At 45.8% G+C, this 22,197-nt stretch overlaps 1 protein-coding gene across 3 annotated transcripts in view; it reads left to right on the forward strand.

Annotated features, from left to right (window-relative positions):
- Positions 1-22,197, forward strand: part of GLP2R (glucagon like peptide 2 receptor) — a 201,580-nt gene that overhangs the window by 67,731 nt on the left and 111,652 nt on the right. For 2 of the 3 annotated variants that reach the window (XM_068264177.1, XM_068264176.1), the window contains one exon: positions 16,290-16,386. In XM_068264177.1, the coding sequence (XP_068120278.1) occupies positions 16,290-16,386 (97 nt within the window). Of the gene's footprint in view, positions 1-16,026; positions 16,201-16,289; positions 16,387-22,197 lie in introns of those variants that run through there. The other variant, XM_068264178.1, reaches the window with a different exon arrangement.

Here is a 22,197-nt window from a genome sequence, read left to right on the forward strand (position 1 = left end):
ATGCAATTAATAATAATTCCTATGAGGACATTACAGAGCAGAAAACATTGTGGGAATGTTCTCCTAAACACATTTAGGAAGCACCTCGCCTCTCTGTTCTACTCTAAACATTTTTACTCTTAAAAAACACAAAGGGAGGGATGGTTGGAAATAAACTTATATCTATGAAAAGGTAATGTAATACTAATGAGCCAATATGAGTAGCTGAGTTGTGTTACGGTCATAATGGGATCAAAACATGCTAGTTAAAGAGAACCCGAGCCATTCTTAAAACTAAAACGAAAAGCATGCTACCTGGTCCGGGAAGATAGCTGGATCAGGCAGTGTCCATTACCGCTGCTCCCTGCCGCTCCTACGTCTTCTTCTGTGACCTTTGGGGTCACGATGCCACAGAAGCAGCTGTGTGCTCTCCTCTGAGAGCACAGAGTGCTGATTTGCATGTAGGGGGCGGAGTAGAGGTGGGGAGCAGGCAGTGGAGAACCAGTGAGAAGGCTCTGATATGTGGGGCAGGGGAGTTAGCAAGAGTTCCTCGGGACTTCCCGGGTCGGGAGACAGTGGACAGGTAAAGTATTAAATGCACAGGCGGGGGCACATTCACATTAGGGGGAGGCGGCGGATACTGCGTCACTAGGCCTGCTGGTTTGCTGGTGCATGTGTAGGCAACAGATCACTCTCCGATCAGACTTCTTGGTCGATCTGCCCATACATCGTCTGATGTATGGCCACCTTTAGGAGTACTCATTAACAACAAGTTAAATAATTGTAATTCAATGCCAAGTACCTGCAGCAAAAGCAGTTAAAATTTTGAGATGCATGAAAAGGGAAATGAAAACTTGGGATGCTAGCATAATACTGCCCCTGTTTAGTTCTCTTGTAAGGCCACATGTGGAATATGGAATTCAGTTCTTGGCACCACATTACAGGAAAGATAATGTAGTTTCAGCAGGTGCAGAGGCCTGCAACAAAACTAATTTGAGGGATGGAAGGTCTCACTTACCAGGAAGTTAGATAAATTGGGCTTAATTAGTCTAGAGAAAAGATGCCTTAAGGCTCGTACACACGTCATACTGAAGCCAACGACGGGTCCGTCGGAACGGACTGATAAGGCTGTTTCTGAGCATTCCGCCGGGCGGATTCCTCAGAAACGGCCTTATCAGTCCACCGACAGACTGTACACACGCTGTACAGTCTACTGAAAACCCGCCCAGCGGGAGGTGCCGGCGGACCCGTCGTTGGCTTCAGTATGACGTGTGCAGAACTACTGCACCTGCGCAGTACAGACCCGATGACGTCACGTACACCGCCGTGGAGCGCACATGACGCCGACCCTAAAGCCGACCTGGCAAGGCCGGCTTCTTCACTGCTGGACGCCGGGAGGGAGAGGAGCTGCGGCGAGGGCACCGATCAACTGCCAGGAGCTGGAGGAAGCCCCAGGTGAGTGCAGTTTTGTTTTTTTTTATGTGCAGCGCGGATCTTCCCTTTAAAGTGGACCTGAACTCTTGCATGGGACACAAGGAAAACAGAGAAGAATGCACCCTGTGTGGTTATAGAGAGAAGCGCCTGTCTAATTTCCCCTCATCTTCAAGTAATCACAAGTATAATTTGAGCTGTCAGCTGTGTCAGCACAGAAATTCGTCAGTTACATCAGACATAACTAATATGTAAACACAAGTGTTTAACCCTTTCTCTGCTTCCATGAAAGCAGGCAGTAGACATGCTGCAAATTAATTGCAGGTGTTCTGTAAAAATAAATGTTTTTCTTGAAAGGTTATTATGCTGTTGCTTACTTTTTCGAACAAAGAGGAAGTTCTGCGTTCAGATCTGCTTTAAGGGCCCATTCACACTAGAGCGTTTTGCCGGCGATTTCGGCAAAACGCTCAAGCGCTAGCGCTTTTTAAAGCTCTAGTGCTATAATACCCTATGGGCCCGTTCTTACTTTGGTGATTTGCGTTAATCGCTGGCTGTTAACGCAAATCGCCAAATGCAAACGTGTGGCCTGCACCATTTTCAGGCGATTTCCCGGCGATCGCATTTCAGTGCTATAGAAGCGCTAAACGCGATCGTGGAAAAAATCACTGCAGTGTCCAATCACTGCCGCAAAACATTTTGCGCTTTTAAGTGTGAATGGGGCCTCAGGGAAGAAATGAATGGCCTCTAAGCTGTAGGTAAGATTTACCAAGGGGTATCTGAGTCAGCTTCTGTGGCTTTATAACTCAGTGTGCTTAACATGCACAACTCAACTCCCTGGTGGTGGATACCGTCTCCTTATTTTATTCTTATAATTATAATATGCCAAAGCAAACCTACCCCAACCGATTCTTGAGTCTCTCTTCCGTTTTGTAATTTTCTTTAGCATTGGTCATTTGCCTGCTGCTTAGTAATCTGATTGAATTAAGTTGCCCTTGAAATCTGCCTCAGTAGGCCCTTTTGGGCCCTGTTGTTGTTGTATTGAGAATTATTACCGGTATTTCTTTTTGACTGCATGTCTTCTTCAGACCCTCTTTGGGCGTCTCGTAATTTATCTAAACGCCAATAAAATGTATTGTTTTGAAAAACATGCACAACTCATGTCATAATGTGGACACAGTATTGCACTCTTGCGCTCAAGAAAGCACTGAAGACAGTATTCTGTTGTGTGCAATATACAGTAATATACACATTATTGAGGCAAGATAATTGCTGGATCCCCATGATAAGGTTCTCTTTATGCTTCTATGTACTCCAGTCTCTCCCTGTGATCTGTTTATGAGTCCATCCAGTGGAGCGCCCTCCGGATGGAGAGCCTCGTGTATTTCCATCATAAATCTCCCATTTCTGAAGAGCCTGTCCTGCTCTGCAAGGGATGACGTGACCTGATGGAGAAGCTCATAAACAAATGGATTTTTTTATAATGAAGCATGATTCTATGCACATTAGATCCTCCATAACACGCACAAGTTACATAGATCGCAATCATCGCATCTGCTGATTATTCCTAAATACAGTGGAGTCCTGATTATTAGGGACTCCACCAACTGGAAGTCTTGAGCAACTGGCAGGGCAGAGGGGTAGAATGGGAGCGTTCCTCTCTATGCAGCGTAGCATGCTTCCGACACTACTTACACATGCTCCGGGGTGGTGGTCCTTTTTACTCCTATGTCTGTTCTGCTGCATCCTCTTACGGCTCCCGATGTGTCCCTGACCCACATTGGGTCACATGGCGTATCAAGAACCATACAGAGCAGATGCAGCAAAGAAGTGAAGAGGACCAGCGGTTTTGTAAGTAATTTCCGCTGCGCGCTGCTCTGCATTTGATTTATGGGGGAAGGTTGGTGTTCATTTAAGGCCCCAGTTATTTGACATCTCAAGCAAGCAACAGGCAGAAAAACATATCCAGTATCTGGCAATCCCTGCCTGTGCTGGATACCAAACTTTACTGTAACTTTTTGCAGACTGTGAAATGCTGTTCTTGTGTTCTGTGTGCCTGTTTCCAAAACACCTTCAGATCAGCACACCTTGATGATCCCCCCCCCCCCCCCCCCCATTCCCCAGCTTTGTGTAGCTTTCCCTAGCAGGTTGGGTAAAGGGAGGTAAACCTAAGACAAGCTCAACCTCCTGCAAAACCTTTGGATAGGGCACCCCAATTTCTCACCTAGCTACAACAACACCTCCTCTCACTCTTCTTCTACTGGAGGGAGAGTGAGGAGTTGGATCCTCCTGCATCTGTAGGTGCAGCTGTACCAGTAGTTACAACTCTGTGAAGAAAAGCACAACTAGTGGGGGAGGAGAGAGACTACACTAAGACGTAATGATTTTATGATTGGCTATAATTGCCATATTGTTTTCTAGGCAGTAATAGTCACCCATAGCTGGCTGCAGATAGAATAGGAAAGTTTACCGTATTTTTTAAAATATAAGACGCTCTTGGACTATAAGATGCAAAAAAAAAAAACGTAACCTAGTGCAGGGATGTCTTACGGACCTTTTCTCTCCTCCAAGTTGTCTCTAAGCTACTCTAAGCTACACTGTCCAGTTACACTACTCTAACAGTACACTACACTACTCTTCAGTACACTACACTATACTAACCCCTGCTGACACTCACCTGAACCTACCATTGTTCTCCTCTCCCCCTCGCTCTGGCCCTGCTGATAGAAGTGCTCCTCCTCGCCTCCTGCAGCTGTGGATATAGTGCTACACTGCGGCCGCCTGCCGCTATACAGCTCTGGGTCATACATTCCGCGTAGCCTCCATTCTTCCGTATTTTGGTCCTGTTACTGTTACACCAGGGGTGCTCCAGGGCCGCCATCAGAAATTTTGGGGCCCATCGCACATCAGGCCTGACCCACCCCCATATAGGTAGCTAGGTAAAGGTGCCCCCAGTATATCTAGCCAAGTATAGTTGCCCCCGTATAGATAGCTAGGTAAATGTGCCCCCAGTATAGGTAGCTAGGTGCCTTCAGTATAGGTAGGTAGGTATAGGTGCCTTCACTGTAGGTAGCTAGGTAAAGGTGCACCCAGTCCGAGCCTGGCGTTGGGAGGGGGCCCGGGCCCCTCACTGTAGTGTTAGCTGTCCCCCCCTGATGGCAGCCCTGAGGGTCACACATGACATGCAGCACACGTGTGCCGCTGGTGTAACAGTAACAGGACCAATACGGTAATATAGAGGCCATACAGAACGGAGGACCCGGAGCTGTATAGCGGGAGGTGCCCGCAGTGTACCGGGATATCCGCAGCTATAAGTGGAGCATGTCTATCAGCAGTAGAGCAATGGGGAAAGAGCGCAGTGGCAGGATCAGAGCTACCCTGCGCACTCTGCACATCTGTACATATCTGCATATGAGACGAAATCCTCTTCCCCCCCCCCCTCCTCCCAGTTTTAGGGAAGAAAATGTTTTTCTTTTATTCAGAAAAACACTATAATTAACAACCTTAAAGAGAACTTTACTGAATATAACCGAATGGATAAAATTGCTTATTTTTTTTGTACAATATTCTTTTATAAATCATTTAGTCAGTGCTACCCATTGTAAAATCTTTACTCACCCTGGGTTACTTTCTTAAATTTATCACAGGTGACGGCATCTTTACTGCTGGCTGGTGCATCACTATGGAATGCTTGTTTGTTGTGTGTTCAGAAGTCAGTAGAAACAACACTTGGTCTCACAAAGTACAGTGGGAGGAGGAGGCCGTAAACAAAACAATTCAGGCTGTGATATCACTGGGAGGGCGGGGTTATATGCCAATATTAATGCGGAGAACAGAAGCGCCAAAAAGATAAAAGGAAGCTAAATGAGCTTAAAAACCAAATTCTTGATAAATAGAGGAGGCAGTGGTGGACTTACCTCCTCCAAGTAGACACACAACGACTGTAGTAAAGACAGTCAATATATATATACAGTGGTGTGAAAAACTATTTGCCCCCTTCCTGATTTCTTATTCTTTTGCATGTTTGTCACACTTAAATGTTTCTGCTCATCAAAAACCGTTAACTATTAGTCAAAGATAACATAATTGAACACAAAATGCAGTTTTAAATGATGGTTTTTATTATTTAGTGAGAAAAAAACCTCAAAACCTACATGGCCCTGTGTGAAAAAGAAATTGCCCCCTGAACCTAATAACTGGCTGGGCCACCCTTAGCAGCAATAACTGCAATCAAGCATTTGCGATAACTTGCAACGAGTCTTTTACAGCGCTCTGGAGGAATTTTGGCCCACTCATCTTTGCAGAATTGTTGGAATTCAGCTTTATTTGAGGGTTTTCTAGCATGAACTGCCTTTTTAAGGTCATGCCACAACATCTCAATAGGATTCAGGTCAGGACTTTGACTAGGCCTCTCCAAAGTCTTCATTTTGCTTTTCTTCAGCCATTCAGAGGTGAATTTGCTGGTGTGTTTTGAGTCATTGTCCTGCTGCAGCACCCAAGATCGCTTCAGCTTGAGTTGACGAACAGATGGCCGGACATTCTCCTTCAGGATTTTTTGGCAGACAGTAGAATTCATGGTTCCATCTATCACAGCATGCCTTCCAGGTCCTGAAGCAGCAAAACAACCCCAGACCATCACACTACCACCACCATATTTTACTGTTGTTATGATGTTCTTCTGCTGAAATGCTGTGTTACTTCTACGCCAGATGTAACAGGACACGCACCTTCCAAAAAGTTCAACTTTTGTCTCGTCGGTCCACAAGGTATTTTCCCAAACGTCTTGGCAATCATTGAGATGTTTTTTTTTTAGCAAAATTGAGATGAGCCTTAATGTTCTTTTTGCTTAAAATTGGTTTGCGCCTTGGATATCTTCCATGCAGGCCGTTTTTGCCCAGTCTCTTTCTTATGGTGGAGTCGTGAACACTGACCTTAATTGAGGCAAGTGAGGCCTGCAGTTCTTTAGATGTTGTCCTGGGGTCTTTTGTGGCCTCTGGGATGAGTTTTCTCTGCGCTCTTTCTGGTAATTTTGGTCGGCCGGCCACTCCTGGGAAGGTTCATCACTGTTCCATGTGTTTGCCATTTGTGGATAATGGCTCTCACTGTGGTTTGCTGGAGTCCCAAAGCTTTAGAAATGGCTTTATAACCTTTACCAGACTGATAGATTTCAATTACAGTACTTTTGTTCTCATTTGTTCCTGAATTTCTTTGGATCTTGGCATGATGTCTAGCTTTTGAGGTGCTTTTGGTCTACTTCTCTGTGTCAGATAGCTCCTATTTAAGTGATTTCTTGATTGAAACAGGTGTGGCAGTAATCAGGCCTGGGGGTGACTACATAAATTGAACTCAGGTGTAATAAACCACCTTTAAGTTATTTTTTAACAAGGGGGGGCAATCACTTTTTCACACAGGGCCATGTAGATTTGGAGTTTTTTTTCCTCACTAAATAATAAAAACCATCATTTAAAACTGCATTTTGTGTTCAATTATGTTATCTTGGACTAATAGTTAACGGTTTTTGATGAGCAGAAACATTTAAGTGTGACAAACATGCAAAAGAATAAGAAATCAGGAAGGGGGCAAATAGTTTTTCACACCACTGTATTTATGAACTCCAAATATGCAACGCGTTTCACAGGTTTGATCCCGCTTCATCAGGCAATAACAACGGAGCAATAGCATATGTGGTCAGTAGAAGAGCCAAGCACCTCTGTTATATTCCAATATAATAATAATAATATTTGTATAGCGCTTTTCTCCTGTCGGACTCAAAGCGCTCAAGAGCTGCAGCCACTGGGACGCGCTCAGGAGGCCACCCTGCAGTGTTAGGGAGTCTTGCCTTGAACTCCTTACTGAATAGGTACTGACAGCTATATATGCCTATAGGATGCTTTTCTGATGTTGAAACCAGGATAATTAATGTAAATTTGTGTATACATAGTGCATGCCATTCCACTATAAGTCATTACGGTGCCCCTTTAAACTTTGCGATGACTTGTGTATGGCTGCGGAGCGAGGAATTTCACTCAAACACATAAAGTTTATTGTAGGCCGATGTCTGTTTGATTACTCATGATTCCCGGGAAGCTCCTGTATTTAACTCGCGGGGAAACATTCACACATTTCAGTCAAATATTTTGCCTAGCATTATCCCCGCGCTGTAAATGTTTGGTGGCGGGGTGGACAGGAGGCCGGCCGGGCGCTGGAGGAACACAGCTGGGGATGAGCTGCTGGAATTTATACTCTGTGAAGGGAGTTTGGACAGTGCATTAAATAGGATTTCTCTTACTCTGCCTCGGGGCGACCATTGTATAGAGTCTGCTCAAACATCCCCGCAGATCTACATCATCTCCGGGGAGACATGTCTGCACTTATTACATACAGCTCAGCCTGGGTTCCAGTGTGCAGGAGTCTCGCTGGGATGTGTTACGTAAGACACCGCAGGCAGCATTTCTGCCCACTGGAGGCTCGTAGCTAGAGAGGGTCAGTGTGCAGGCCTGGCGCTTCCATTAAGGAAAGAGGGGCAATTTCCCCCAGGCCCCTGAGTGCTGGCGGGCCCTCATACTTGCCCTTAACTGTTACATGTTCCCTGGGGCCCCTGCACAATAGCAGCATTGGTATCTCACCTGTCCTGGCGTACGGCGCGCTCTTCCGTTCCCTCCTGCTCCTGGTCTACTTCCTGCTGCCTGCCTCTTGTATCAGGAGAGGTCCTCCTGGCTCCTCTCCCGGTCCCTCCGCTGCATACCGCACCGGCGACACCCGGGCCGGGTGTCGGGCTCCCACCTCCTTAACGGTGACGCTCTTCGTCATCACACCGGCCTGTCGCAGTGTTCTTTCCAGAATATTTTTCCAGCCAGGTGGCACAAAAAAGTAGCTGGGTGGGGCGCAACGAGAGACTACAGGGCCGGTGCTTTTCTGTGCAACTCTGCTTACCGCATTAGAGGAGGATGAGGAGGTGACAGCAGGGTGCTCACCAAAATTAGCCAGGTGAAGCACCCGGCTAAAAGAGCCTGGGGAGAACACTGTGTCTAATCAAATGACGCTGGCATTCTGACCTGCTCTTTCATCAGGTGACTTTTCTCATTTCTGTGACTGGTTCTCTTAATTCTATAGTTACCACTGAGCTGCGTGTTAAATCTACAGCACTGGGCTCATAGCTGAAATGTTATGGAATTCCCAGGTGACTGTATGGAGCCTGCACCATCCTATAACAGATCATTAGTATTGGCCGCACTCACAAACATCTCAGACAGATCAGAAGTGCGTTTCTTCATATCATTGAATAGACGTCTTTGTTCATTTTCTGATTCCCGACACAAGAAGTCATGTAAAGAATTTGCTGTTTATTATTCCATCTGCTGGAAAACATTGTGTATTTATGCTACCCTATTAATAATATTTCTCCTATGAAGTACAATGCATAGGAAAGGGATGGGGCAAGGCATTCTGGGTGATTAATCATTGGATAGATACCACAGATGCCAGCTATCAGCGGATCCGGGGCCTCTGAGATTGAACGACCCATAATATTTTCCGGGAAATCCTGTTCCTGGTGAACTGTTTAGAATCCAAGACCCATATGCCATTCATTTTTTCTCCTAATTTTTCTACTAGGTGATAATGTTGTATCTTTTCTTTAACTCTTTTGCAGACAAATAAAGTAAAAAACTTTATTTGTCTACAGGGCCAAATTTTCCCTGCCGCTGGGGAAGTTTGTCTTTCCCAGCCTGGCAGGCTAGCAGGGTATGGAGAGTGGGCGGTAGGGAGCGTTTATAGTTACCTGTCCGGACGGTTCGATCTGCATCTTTTTCCTCCACCCTGATGGCGATGTAATCCCTACATGTCTTCTTGGGGATCAAGGAGACCATTTTAGCGTTACAAGTATCCAAAGATGGTCCGCACACCATGGTAACAGGAACCTTTTTTTTTGCTCCATCACCATCTACACAGAATTGATCGTAAAACCAACAATCATTTCGGGGGCAGTCAGGGTCCCCTTTGTCCCCTATGCCTTGTCAAAGGGGACCCTGCAGGGCCCTGAAACGATCGATCGATTGTTTGTATATGGTGATGGAGCAATAAAAAGTTTCTGTTTAATCGTTGTGCGCACCTTATTTGGATACTTATATGGACTTTGGCTACTTAGTCCTGCACCCACCACCTCTGCTGGATGTTGGTGTGTGGTCTTTGGGATTACTACATGTCAGAGTTACAGCGCCACCAGTGGTGGAAGAGAGGTGATGGAAGAGTTTTTACCATCGCCCCTCTTCCACCACCACTGATACGGTCTTCAGGATCCCGATCACTTCATATCATGTGATCGGGATTCAGAAGACATGTTTGAAGTTCAGAGCTACAGGTGGAGGAGGAGAAGAAGCCGGCTGGAGCAGGTAACTGTACCTGCTCCCTGCCTCCAGCTAGTTTGGCTGCCCTAGACAACCAAATGAGATTTGCTGGCAGAGGCTTAAGGTGGCAACACACGATACAATAAAATGATCCGATTTTACGGCAGTTCAATAAATATAACCGAATCTCTCGAAAAAATCCAAAGCTTTTTTGTTTCATTCGACTGAAAAATCCGATCGGATTTCCCTTTTTTACGAATCCGGAATGCTGGAAATTTTTTTGTTCAATTTTTCTACAGATTGTATTATTATTATTATTATTTATTTATAAAGCGCCAACATATTCCATGGCGCTGTACAATGTAAGAAAACAAACAAGGGATACATAATGATACAGACAATGATATATACATCAAATATGAACACCGATACAAGATACAGCACTGCTGATTACGATTTGATTTAACATGATGACTAAAATGTATAAATGTCTAACAGAGTGCAAGCAATTCAATTAATAACATTTCATGACACAAAAGGGTGAGAGCCCTGCCCTTGCGAGCTTACAATCTAAAGGAATCGGGTGGAAACAAGAGGTGGGGAAGTATTCAGTATATGTACAGGCAGTGCGTAATTAACTTATTTAGTGGGTGCATGGCCTAAGCTAGAGAATATGATAAAAGTATGTTGTGTGTTAGATTGTCAATTTATTAATATACACACACTAGCAGTTTCCAATCACTTTTATCATAATTGTGGAAACATTGAACATGGGTTTGTGGTACATTGGTCATATTTTTGAAATGTTACAATGTCAGAAAAAAATGATTGCAATTCTTGAATTGAACAGATATTTAAAAATGGCATGGTGTGTGGCATCCAGCAGCTTTCAAACAAAAAATTTAGTTTGAAGCTGCTAACAGGTTAAGGCCCGGTTCACATTAGCGGTCGCCGTCCGGAATCGCCGTGCCGGAGCCGGACCGCATGCGGAACGGACGCACGGCATAGCAATGAAAGTCTATGCGTCCGTTCACATGCGTCCGTTTCGTCCGGACCGGATCCGGACTCCGGCGTAAGACCCAACATGCGCTATTTTTTGGTCCGGCTCCTCCGGCAGACGTATCCGGAGCGGAGCCGGACTGCACCATCCGGCCAATACAAACCAATGAGAACCGGAGAGCGCACAACACACTGGCTATAAAATCCGGATGTTCTACCCCACTTCCTATGCGTATTGTAGCGGCGATTTTGGATGGGGACACATGGGCAAGCATTTTGGAGTGGAGCAGCAGTGACTTTAACGTGCTGGAGATGTTGGCAGTATGTCGGAGGTGGAGGTGAGTTCTAAACAGCGGAGGGCCTGATTCCACAGGTCCACCTTCTGCTGACCTCCCAGACCCCAACATTTTTATCTTATTTCTACTCTCTTTTGCCAAACGGATCCGGATCGCATCCTGATGCACACCTGATGCAACCTATCCGGATCAGAACCGTACGGTTCCGGTCCGGATCCGGTCAGGTCATCCGGTCCGTTTGGCAGAGAACCGCAAGTGTGAACCGGGCCTAAAATTACTTTTTAGCAATTTGCAATTAAAGAACATAAAAATGATTTTGTATATTTTCTTTCTTCCTTTGGATCAAAAGACAATTAATTGATATGGTGGGAAAATTTTAACTTTGAGAAAACTAAGGAGAAAGGGTGAATTGCGTATGGGCCTATCAGGAAAGAGAGCAACCCATTTCCTCCAAAATAGGGGTGCTGTGTAAAAAATACGATTAAAATTGAAATCCTATATATGATTGAAAATAGGAAAAAGGCCACATATTCAATTAAAACATTAAGACTTTTTTTTATAGTTTTATGAAAAATATATGTTCCTTTTAAATTTGATGCTGACAGAAGACTGAAACAGTTGTGTATGCTTCCAAAGCACCTAGTCTAATATTTCTCAACCGATTAGGTTAATTGGCAATGGTTCAGAAACTTGAGCTTCTCAAAGAGACTGTGGCCTATATCCTATTGGCAGTGAGCTGCTTACCACCTGGCCATTGCACAAGGATTACCAGCAAATCCTATTGCCGGTTCTGCCTGTGTGATGGCCAAGCCTTAACCACTTCAGGACCGGCCGCCTAACCCCCCCTTAAGGACCAGGGCAATTTGCATGGAGGGGGGGGGGGGGGCGCGTTTGGGGTGGTCCAGCAACCGGATCCCGTCTGTGGCTGGCTGGGCATGGTGTCCCCCATGGAGGCAGGTGTCCCCCCTGTAGCTGGCAGCTTTCACTCACCTTTCAGGCTCCAGCGATGAGCCGCAGTAGCCACCTCTTCTCCAGCCGGCATCTCCGCTCCAAATGACGCTCAGGTCCAGGTCGCGGCTTGATGACGTCATCAAGCCGGGACCCGGCGCTGACGTCAGACGGAGCAGAGATGCCGGCCAGAGCAGAGGGGGGCGCCGATCGTCGCTGGAACGGCAATGTGGTGAGTGGATCCTCTTCATTTCCCCCTACCGCCGCAGCTGTCAAAGTGATCACTACGATCCGACGGCGATCGTAGTGATCACGTGATCAGAAGCCATACGCGATGGCTGCTGATCACTGAAGGGAGATTCCAGCTGTCATATGACAGCTTAATCTCCCCTCTCCGGTGCGCACGATCGCGTCGGGACGGTTTCTTAGCACGGACGTTGAATCAACGTCCGGTCAGAACGGTAGCACCACCTGCTGGACGTTAATTCAAAGTCCATGGTTCGCAAAAGGTTAAAGGGAATCTGAAGTGCAAATAAACTTATGATATAATAATTTGTATGTGTAGTACAGCTAAGATATAGAACATTAGCAGCACTGATATTGTTTCCAGTACAGGAAGAGTTGAGAAACTTCAGTTGTTATTTATGCAAAAGAGCTTCTCTGAGCTCCACTACTAATTTAGTCCCTGGTTTCTGGAGCATTTTTACATTAAAGAAACAGAGACAGATTTAGATAACATTTTTACTTCTGGGAAGTTGAAAGGATCATTAGTTCTGCTTGTGTTATGGTTTAATATACAGCCTGAGACTTGTAATTGCAAATATTAGAGAATTATGCAATGTTATAAAAAAAAAGCTATATATCTAAAAAGTAAAATATTAGACTATTTTCTTTGCTATTAATGTTCTGTTAATTATCAGTACTACACATAGAAATCATTACATAATGGTTTTTTTCACCTCAGTGTCAATTTAACCACTTCACCCCAAAACGGTTTTTACCCTAACCGACAAGAGCGATTTTCACCTTTCAGTGCTCATCCCTTTCATTTGCCAATAGCTTAATCACTACTATTCACAATAAAATGATCTATAGCTTGTTTTTTTTTTTTACCACCAATTGGGCTTGCTAGTGTTGATATTTGTCTTCAGTAATTACTTTATTTTAAAGGGGAAAAATACACTATTTCTCCAATTTCATCCCCTATAGTTTCAATACAAACACTGCTACTGTACATAAAACCCACACATTTTATCTGCCTATTTGTCCTGGTTATCACATGATTTTAATTATGTCCCTAGTACAAAGTATGGTGACAATATAATATTTCGAAATAAAGGCGTGTCTTTTCTTTGGTGTTTTTTTTTCACTATTTTCACGAGAATGCAGCACTGTCTGACTTATAAAAACGTCCTGGAGCCATTAAGAGGCTCTAGCAGGACGTTTTTATAAGTCAGCTTGTCATTAAGTGGTTAAAGTGGTCTGAAACTCCAACGTAACATTCAATAAATATGTGTTTTCCTACTTTTTATTGCTCATACAGTTATCATATTTGCTTTTGTACACACATAATATTGTCTGTCTACAAATTACAAGTTTCCAAAGTGTAGTTTATTGTGCCCTAAAAGCTGTCATTACATTTTATTCAAACTGCTTTTTATTATATATTAACATCTTTTAATGAGCTATTCTGAACTGTGTGTGTGTGTCTGAAGCACAGATAGTTCCTTTTAACTTGTTACATTGTGTTTACACACATTCTAACAACATTGGAATGTAAACAAATATACTGTTATCACTAGTTCGGATGCAGATTGAAGCTGAATAGCAGGACAAAGGGCTTTGTTTAACAATTTTAGTGATGTTAAAAAAAAAATTCTGGAATAGTAGCTTTCAAGGTGTGAGGAATATTTTAGAGCAAAGTAGAAATGCTGGCTTTCAGACCACTTTAAGAGCATTACTCAGGAGAGTAATCGCCTGGGCGATGCATCTATGTGCCGGGCAATGGAAAGCAAGGTTTTGTGCTGCGGAGCTGTCCTTCAACACCTTCGTATGGCAACCTCATTCTCCCAGGAGATCCACCATTGCCACCTGCTGTCTGTCACTCTCTCAGGAAGGCCCTTGTCACTTACTCAATTTGACATCAGAAAAAAAAAAGAGGTATAGACAGTGAAGATAATGTCACAAGAAAGAAGAACACAGATATCTTTTTTTAATTAAGTATGTATTTTTCAGTTTAGTATAAATAGGTAGAGGGTCAAAAGGGTCAGAGGATCAAAAGTCATCCTCTCTACCTATTTACCTGGAAGAGGATGGAATCTAGGGATCCCCTTATTAAAGAGGGCTCCCGTATTCAAACATAAGCCCCCCCAGGACTTATTCCCATATGTGAGAGTTGTTACCCTTGTCTGTGCACCGGAGGTGGGGATGAGCCCCTTGCCCATGATATGGACTGTGCTTTGTAGGAGAAGGGGAGGCTTTTTTAGTTTACAGAGCCCCCCTATATCGTGTAGTGTGTGGGCTTGTATGGCTATTATGGTGGAGCCCCAAACAGGTTAGCTATACCAGCCTGTAGACCAATGGGGAGCCCCAATGGGAAGTTGTTCCTGATGGTGCTGGTGCTATGTCTGATTGTGCTGTCCTAGAGCTACCCTATGTCAATGAGCTACTCATTACACACATGCTCAGTAGGATCTGTGATGGGAGACATGCACCATAGTGACATTTTCATCAACTTCTGCTGCTCTTAGATCCTTCAATGTAAATGCCCATATATGCACCCCTAATTCTCTACATTTGAAAAGGAGCCATGCCTCCTACACACCAAATTTGGCATTAACCCCCAAGCTACTTCTGTGTCAAATCACTGGTTCACCAGATAGCAACGTAGGTTTGTGTACAACATATCGGGAACCAGCGGGACTGGGGGGTGTAGGAGACGTGGCTGCAAAGATTTTAGACTTTAAATTTAATGATTTGGGGAACATTTTTCATGCCGTACTACAATCCGAGAGAAAAGATCCCTACTGTGCATGTCTCCATTCCAGAGACTACAAAGATCATACTGCACATGTGCGGCAGCGTAATGTGTTGGGCGGTGTAGTGAAAAATTTTGCTACCCATCATATTTTGCAACTTGCCATAGAGGACAGTGTATGGCTGTGTAGGCGTGGCTCCTCTCTGTTAACACGCCTGTAATTTTTTGCAACCACAGATCCCATTGAGCTAGAAGGGGGATTGTTCCCTCCAGGGGGGGTTATTAGTTGGGCAAGAGGGGGGATTGTTCCCTCAGGGGGGGGGGGGGGTTATTAGTTGAGGAAGAGGGGGGATTGTTCCCTCCAGGGGAGGTTATTAGTTGAGCAAGAGGGGGGATTGTTCCCTCCAGGGGGGGTTATTAGTTGAGCAAGAGGGGGGGGGGGGGGGATTGTTCCCTGGGGGGGGTTATTAGTTGAGCAAGAGGGGGGATTGTTCCCTCCGGGGGGGGTTATTAGTTGAGCAAGAGGGGGGATTGTTCCCTCCAGGGGGGTTATTAGTTGAGCAAGAGGGAGGATTGTTCCCTCCAGGGGGGGTTATTAGTTCAGCAAGAGGGGAGGGTTCTGTGTGAGAATAGGGTTTGGTTGGGTTGCATTTTCTGATACAGATAGGTTAAAGGCAATGGTTAGGTTGCATTTTCTGATAGCTATACCTATAAATAAATGCAACCGGTTGCAAAATCTGATAAAGTTGCAAAAAATTTCACCACAGCGGCACCAGCAGAGACAGCACCGGCGTTGTCGACACAGGAAGCTGTGGGTCTGGGGTGTGGGCTGAACTGCTGTGAGGAGAAGTATGGTGGGGGGGGAGGGGCAGGGACAACAGGGCGAGTGATACTGGCAAAGAAGCAGTGGGTAGTCACACGCAGCAACAGGAGCTCTGAGGGTCTCCACAGTAACAGAGGATCCCAGGTGCTAGGTAAATGGGGCAGCTGATGAGCAATAGGGAATAGAAGGTGTAAGCTAATGCTCATGTTTGATGGGAATCGCTTCCCGGCAACATGGAAGGGGGAAAAGGATAGGGTGGAAATCTCGCTCAGACAACTTTTTTTTTTTTAGCTTTATGGATATAATTTTTCAAAAGCAATAGCACCACTCTTCAGACACGTAGCATTTTATAGGAAGTGACATCACTACACTTCAGACATATTATACCTTACCGGAATGACTATGGTATGCTGCTTTCTATAAATAAAGTATGGAAATAAAGCTGTGGCTGGTTAGATGTGAGATTCCTTGTGACGCATGCTGTTCTCTTGCAGGTCAGGGGGGCGGTCCTGGAGGACATGCTGAAGAAGTGGGCGCAGTACAAGGCCGAGTGTCTAGAGCGGCTGGAGAAGGAGAGGGCCCTGGCCAGAGGTAAGACTCTCAGGATTTCATACTAGCCTGAATGGACAAGCTGGAAATTTGTATAAATATACATCTGACCATGGACATAACAATAGCCATTGCGGGGGAAGTTGGGGGGTGGTTGTGTACCTATATATATTGCAGAGCGGCAGCACAGCAGAGCATTATACATTACCTGCTCCTGACATGTTACAGGTCCTCTCCACTTCCTATTCAGATTGCAAGCGTCAGCCAGTCATCATGCGGTTTCCGTCCCATGTCATGTGACAGGGGTGGGTTGGTTGGCTGGCTGCACGGCACTTGAAAACTGAATATGAAGTGGTGAGGATCTGTATCATGCGGAAAGCAGGTAATGTGCAGGGCTGCTCATCAGGATTCCAGATATCCGGGTAACCCGGATATCCAAACTTTTCTCCGCTATCCGATTCGGATTCTAGATTTTTTTAAAAATCTGGCTAGCTATTGAATATGCGAATATTTGGGCGCATCCGTGGATATTGCAGATATCCGGATCCGAAATACTGTAACTAAGGAGATGACGTCCTGGAGCCAATCAGAGGGCTCCCAGCAGAAGCCCTAGCAACCAATCACAGAGGGGAACCCTGGCCAGCCCCACCTGACCTCATTGAGCCAATCAGAGGGCTCCGAGCCTTAACCCTGACACTCAATCACAGAAAGGAACACTGGCCAGCCCCCCTGTATAATAAGGAGGGCTGCCATGATGAGACATATCGTCTTAGCTTGCTGAATGCTCACTGAGAGACATGCTCCAGTGCTGGTGGGCTAGCAAGGGCTGTACACAGTTATAAACCTAAAGCTGTTTAGTGATTAACCCCTTCACTACTATCACTACACTATTGTTAAATCGTTAATTAGCTTGATTGATGTCATAGTGTGACAGTCAGAGTTTGTGCTCCAGTGCTGCTGGGCCTAGTAGCAAGGGCTGTACACAGTAATAAGCTGTTCAGTGATTAACCCCTTCACTACTATCACTACACTATTGTTAAATCGTTAATTAGCTTGATTGATGTCATTGTATGACAGTCAGAGTGTGTGCTCCAGTGCTGCTGGCCTAGCAGTGATAAACTGAAAGCTGTTCAGTGATTAACCCCTTCACTATCACTACACTATTGTTAAATAGCACAGGGCAAGCCTCCATACTCCTCCCGCTCCATCAAATACCGTTGTCCGTCTGCACCCAACCATAGCAACCAGGGCCGGATTTAGGCCATGGCCTAGGGCACCACAGGAGCAAGGGCACCAAAGCAGCAGGCTAAACTGGTGGAGCATTTGCAAGCTTGCAAATGCTGTCTGCAATGCAGGGAGATCAGGCGAGCGCCTGACTGCGGTACTTTGCTGCTAGCTGCGTGTGCAGCGGCCACCTTGCTCTCTGTGAACGTTGGCAGATGGATATGGACTTAGGCAGCATTGGAGACGAAGGGGAAGACTAAGCTTCTGCACTGGAGATGAGTGGAGAAGTGAGTGACACAGATGGCTGCTGCAGTGTGGAGGCGAGCTGGCTACCTATACTGAAAGGAGTGGGAAAAGGGAGGGATCAAGGGAGTCATCTGGCTACCTATACTGGAGGGGGAGGGGTCCTCAGGCTACCTATTCTACAGGGAAAGGGGGGAGGAGGAGTCACCTGGCTACCTATACTGGAGAGGGGGGGGGGAGTGGGAAAGGGAGGGATTAAGGGAGTCATCTGGCTACCTATTCTGGAGGGGAGGGGGGAGGGGTCATCTCCCTACCTATACTGAAGGGGGGCAGCTGGTAACAGTGGCCTTGGGTGGTAAACAGAACAAATCCGGCCCTGATAGCAACAGACAGTGTTTCCAGTCTCCAGGCTAGCAATGCTTCTGTACAGAAGTAGATCCCAAACTAGCTCTCTAGGGATTTCGTCCTTATCCTGCAAGTGACAGTAATTGTGTGTGCGGACACACTATTACTGACCACTTTGAGCTCCAGTTTTCATTACAGCTGTCTTCAGAAATCAGCCTCAGTGTTCAGATCTGCACCACAGCCTCGGCTCACACACTGTTCTGGAATAGCCGAATATGTCAATTTCTGCCCAGCAAGCAATATAAATGGACACAAGGAAGCTGCAAGTTGCTGCTTAATTAACATGCGGTTGAGTACATTTATCAGCTAAAGATTATTTCATTTACTTTGCCTGACGTTTTCTCTGCTTGCCGTCACACAGAAATTGGTACATTCAGTGAACTTTCTCCTCAGTGCTATCGGAAGCATGAAGGATACACTCACACAGCGTAACGTACAGTCACAGTGTATGGACCACTTTTCATGGCACCACAGGTGCAGAGCCTGCAAGGAAGCTGAACCAATAGGTTGTGTCTCATGAAAGGCCCTACAAACACCATCTCCTCTTCCACGGAAACTTGTGACCAGTGATGTCACTTCCTGAAGAGGAGGAGCACTGTACTAGCTACAATGTCACAATAGTCAGCACATCTTCCTTGTAGACTCTGCTTCTGTGCATAATCCACTGATTTCTCTGTACACCTTTAGTTCCGCTGCTTGAGTCACATACAAGTTTCTAGCAGTCAGTCATAGGTTGGGAATGGGGAGACACAGAACATATCCAGTGAACAGGGATCAGATGCTCCTCCACATCAGCTGCTGCAGCTGGAAAACATGGCATGCAGTATATTTTGTAAAGGAGAGGTCACTGACTTGTGGAGTGTCAGGATTCATCTCCTTGCATCCTGAAAAGTTGTAATGTCAGTACTACTGCGGAGGCAGAGAACGCTCCCAGCGACGGGAGCACAACGTGGGAGCACGCCTGGCTGGGCCACGCATGCACGAGAAAGTGCGACTCGGCCAGGCTTCCAGGATGAATTGCCGGGGACCAGAGCCACCCTGGGAGAGAGCGAGGGACGAGCAGCCTTAAAGGGGCATAAGGAAGCCCCAGGCAAGTATGGTACCTGAGACGCATATCATCCCAGGTACACATTAACAAACTGTTTTCTTACTCTAAATACACCTCCCAGACACTGCAACTGTTTTGGGGATCCATATCAATAGAGTGCAGGGGTCCCATGTAAAACTCGCAAGCTCCTTAGTTATGTCACTGGCTCCGCCTCTAGACACTGGTACAGAATGAGCATAGATGCTGTGACTCTGGTGTGACTCCACTGGCTACATGCTTATTGCAGGTGTGTGGCTCAAACACTACTACAGCCAAAAGCTCAGCATGTCAGCCAGGCAACTGGCATTGGTTATAAGGGAATGATAATGGCAGCCTCTATAGTCCTCTCATAGTAAAGAGCTGAGCAGCGCTCTTTACTATGTTTCAATTTATTTCCGGCCAGTTGCTCCCACTTAACAGTTTTGCTTTTGGTGTATATGCAGAGCTTCTGTTTGGTTCAAGGTGCGTTTGCAGTCTCTGGGGGGGCTCAGCGCATCTCTGAGTTGAGGCCAATCGGTGGCGGCCTGGTGATGCGCTGATCCCACTTTTTTTTTTTTTTTTTTTACGCAATCTATAGTCCTCTCACTTAATGTTCCCTTTAAGTGAAATGATAATGAAGAGATAGCGTTTATTGGTAAAGCTGAGTCACACTTCCTGGTATTTGGGATGAGTGTAACATTCTCAGCATAGCGAGATGAAAGCAATGAAGGCTTATCTGTTGATAATCTTGGCGGTGCGTGTGCAGAGTGGGCGCTATTCAGTCTCATTGGTGATGGGCAATTGTGCCTGGCAGCCCTCCCAGTCCTCAGAGACTTGTTATTCTCTCTTCCCTGCATGAATTACACGACATACATCCAAGAAAAAAAATACTGGAAAGCAGAAGCAATTACTGGGAGGAAAAGCAAAAGCATTTAATGAAACCTTATTTTAAGTGAATTATGCTTAAAGCGGACTTGAACTCTTGCACAAGACACAAGAAAAAACGAAGAGAAATGCACCCTGTATCTACTTAGAGAGTTTAGCCTGTGTAATTCCCCCTCATCTGTGTCTAATCACAAGTGTAATTTGATCTCTCAGCTCTGTCAGCGCAGAAATTTGGCAGACACAGCTAATATGTAAACACAGGATGCTAACGCTTTGTCAGCTTCCATAAAAGCAGGAAGTAGGCACACTGCAGATGTATTGCAGGATTTCTATAAGCTGTAACAAAGACATGTTTTTTTAAAGGTTATTGTGCTGTTGCTGATATTTTAGAGCAGAGAGGAAGTTCAGGTCCGCTGTAAGACAGTTTGTAAAAGAAAAAATAAATAGTTGTAATGCTGCACCAGTTTAAGGATCCTCATCTCCTCCTCAGCAGCCTCCATCAGAGCCCTGACTGGAATGGCCTGAGCAGCCTAAACAACCAAAATATGTGCGGAAATCTCCATATTCTGCAATGCAACTAGTGCAATCCGGAATCTATATAATCCAACGGGGGTGAATTTCAGTCTGTCTCTGGCTGATATCAGAGTGGAGTAGCGTGTCTGTGCTGCTGACTGCCATTCCTCTACACTGAAAACTCCCTGTCTGCTGCAGTTTGAGCCACAAGACTCCTCTTTTGAATGTGTAATTGTGAACGTGGATCATCTGTGCCCGGTGACAGCATATTGATTGCTAAGGGCTCTTTCACACCAAGACGTTGCGTTAGATGCGACGTTAAGGTCACATAACATGCCCCTAACGCAACGCATGTTTTCTTTGAAGTTGGACGTTATATAGAGCCGCGTTATGCGGCTCTTGATGCGTACGTGATGCATACTTTTTGGCGCATATTATCGAACGAAAACGGCGCATGCGTCAAATAAAAAAAAAAAACAGTATTGAGCATGTGCAAACATTCGAACACAGCCACATACGAGTATAACGCACAGCATGTTGCACTTTCATACAACGTCCAGCGTTACACTGTAACGCAACGTGGGCACTGTGAACAGCCCATTGATTTTTCATTACTGTGAGTTGGGCTGCGTTACAGGCTGCTGTAACATACGGCTGTAACGTCTCACTGTCAATCTGCTGGTCATTTAGGTGTTATTACTGACAAGCCCTTGTCATTCATTTTTTGGGGGTCCATGCTTGTTGATGAGGGACCAGAGGACAGTGTGGGAAACCTCTAGGATCCAGAGGCTTCCCTCTTCTTAGGTAAGTATGTATTTTCATACCCGAGGTTCACTTGGGGTACACTTTTAAGAGACCCTGTAACAAAAAAAAAACCTCTCTGGGAGATACTTACCTCAGGAGGGGGAAGCCTCGGGGTCCCAATGAGTTTTCCCCATTCTTTGTAGATTTCCCGCGAAACCTTCTCAACAAAGGCTGACAAGCGGCAGCAATCAGGGCCGGGCCGAGGCAAGACAGGCTCCAGCCTCAGGGCGCAGTGTAGGAGGGGGCGCACAACTCACTCACAGCTACCATTCCCCTATTGTGTTTGAAGCAGGGAGAAATAAGAAAAGTGGATACATGGCAGTGATTGCAAGGCAGATAACATGAGATTAAGGGGGGGGGCCTGGGGCACCTCTTAGTCTAATAGCAATCAGTGTGTGACAGCTGAGGTGGGAGGGATGGAGGGGCGCACTTTGGTGTCTCAGCCTTGGGTGCCAGAGGACCTTGTCCCGGCTCTGGCAGCAATATTTACCTACCGCGATCCTGCGCAGTTGCACTAGCGGCTCGTCGTTCAGGTAAGGTGAAAATAGCCGAGCCCAATCATATCCGCTCTACTGCGCAGAGGCAAAGGGCTTGCACCTGCGCAGTAGAGCGGATACGATCGGCTTGGCTATTTCAGCCTTAGCCCGAACCAAGAGCCCCTTGTGCGCCTGCGCAGGATCGCGGTAGGTAAATTAGTGCTAAGGGTAATATCT

This window comes from Hyperolius riggenbachi, chromosome 12, assembly GCF_040937935.1.
Source record: "Hyperolius riggenbachi isolate aHypRig1 chromosome 12, aHypRig1.pri, whole genome shotgun sequence".
In the NCBI taxonomy this organism is placed as follows: domain Eukaryota; kingdom Metazoa; phylum Chordata; class Amphibia; order Anura; family Hyperoliidae; genus Hyperolius; species Hyperolius riggenbachi.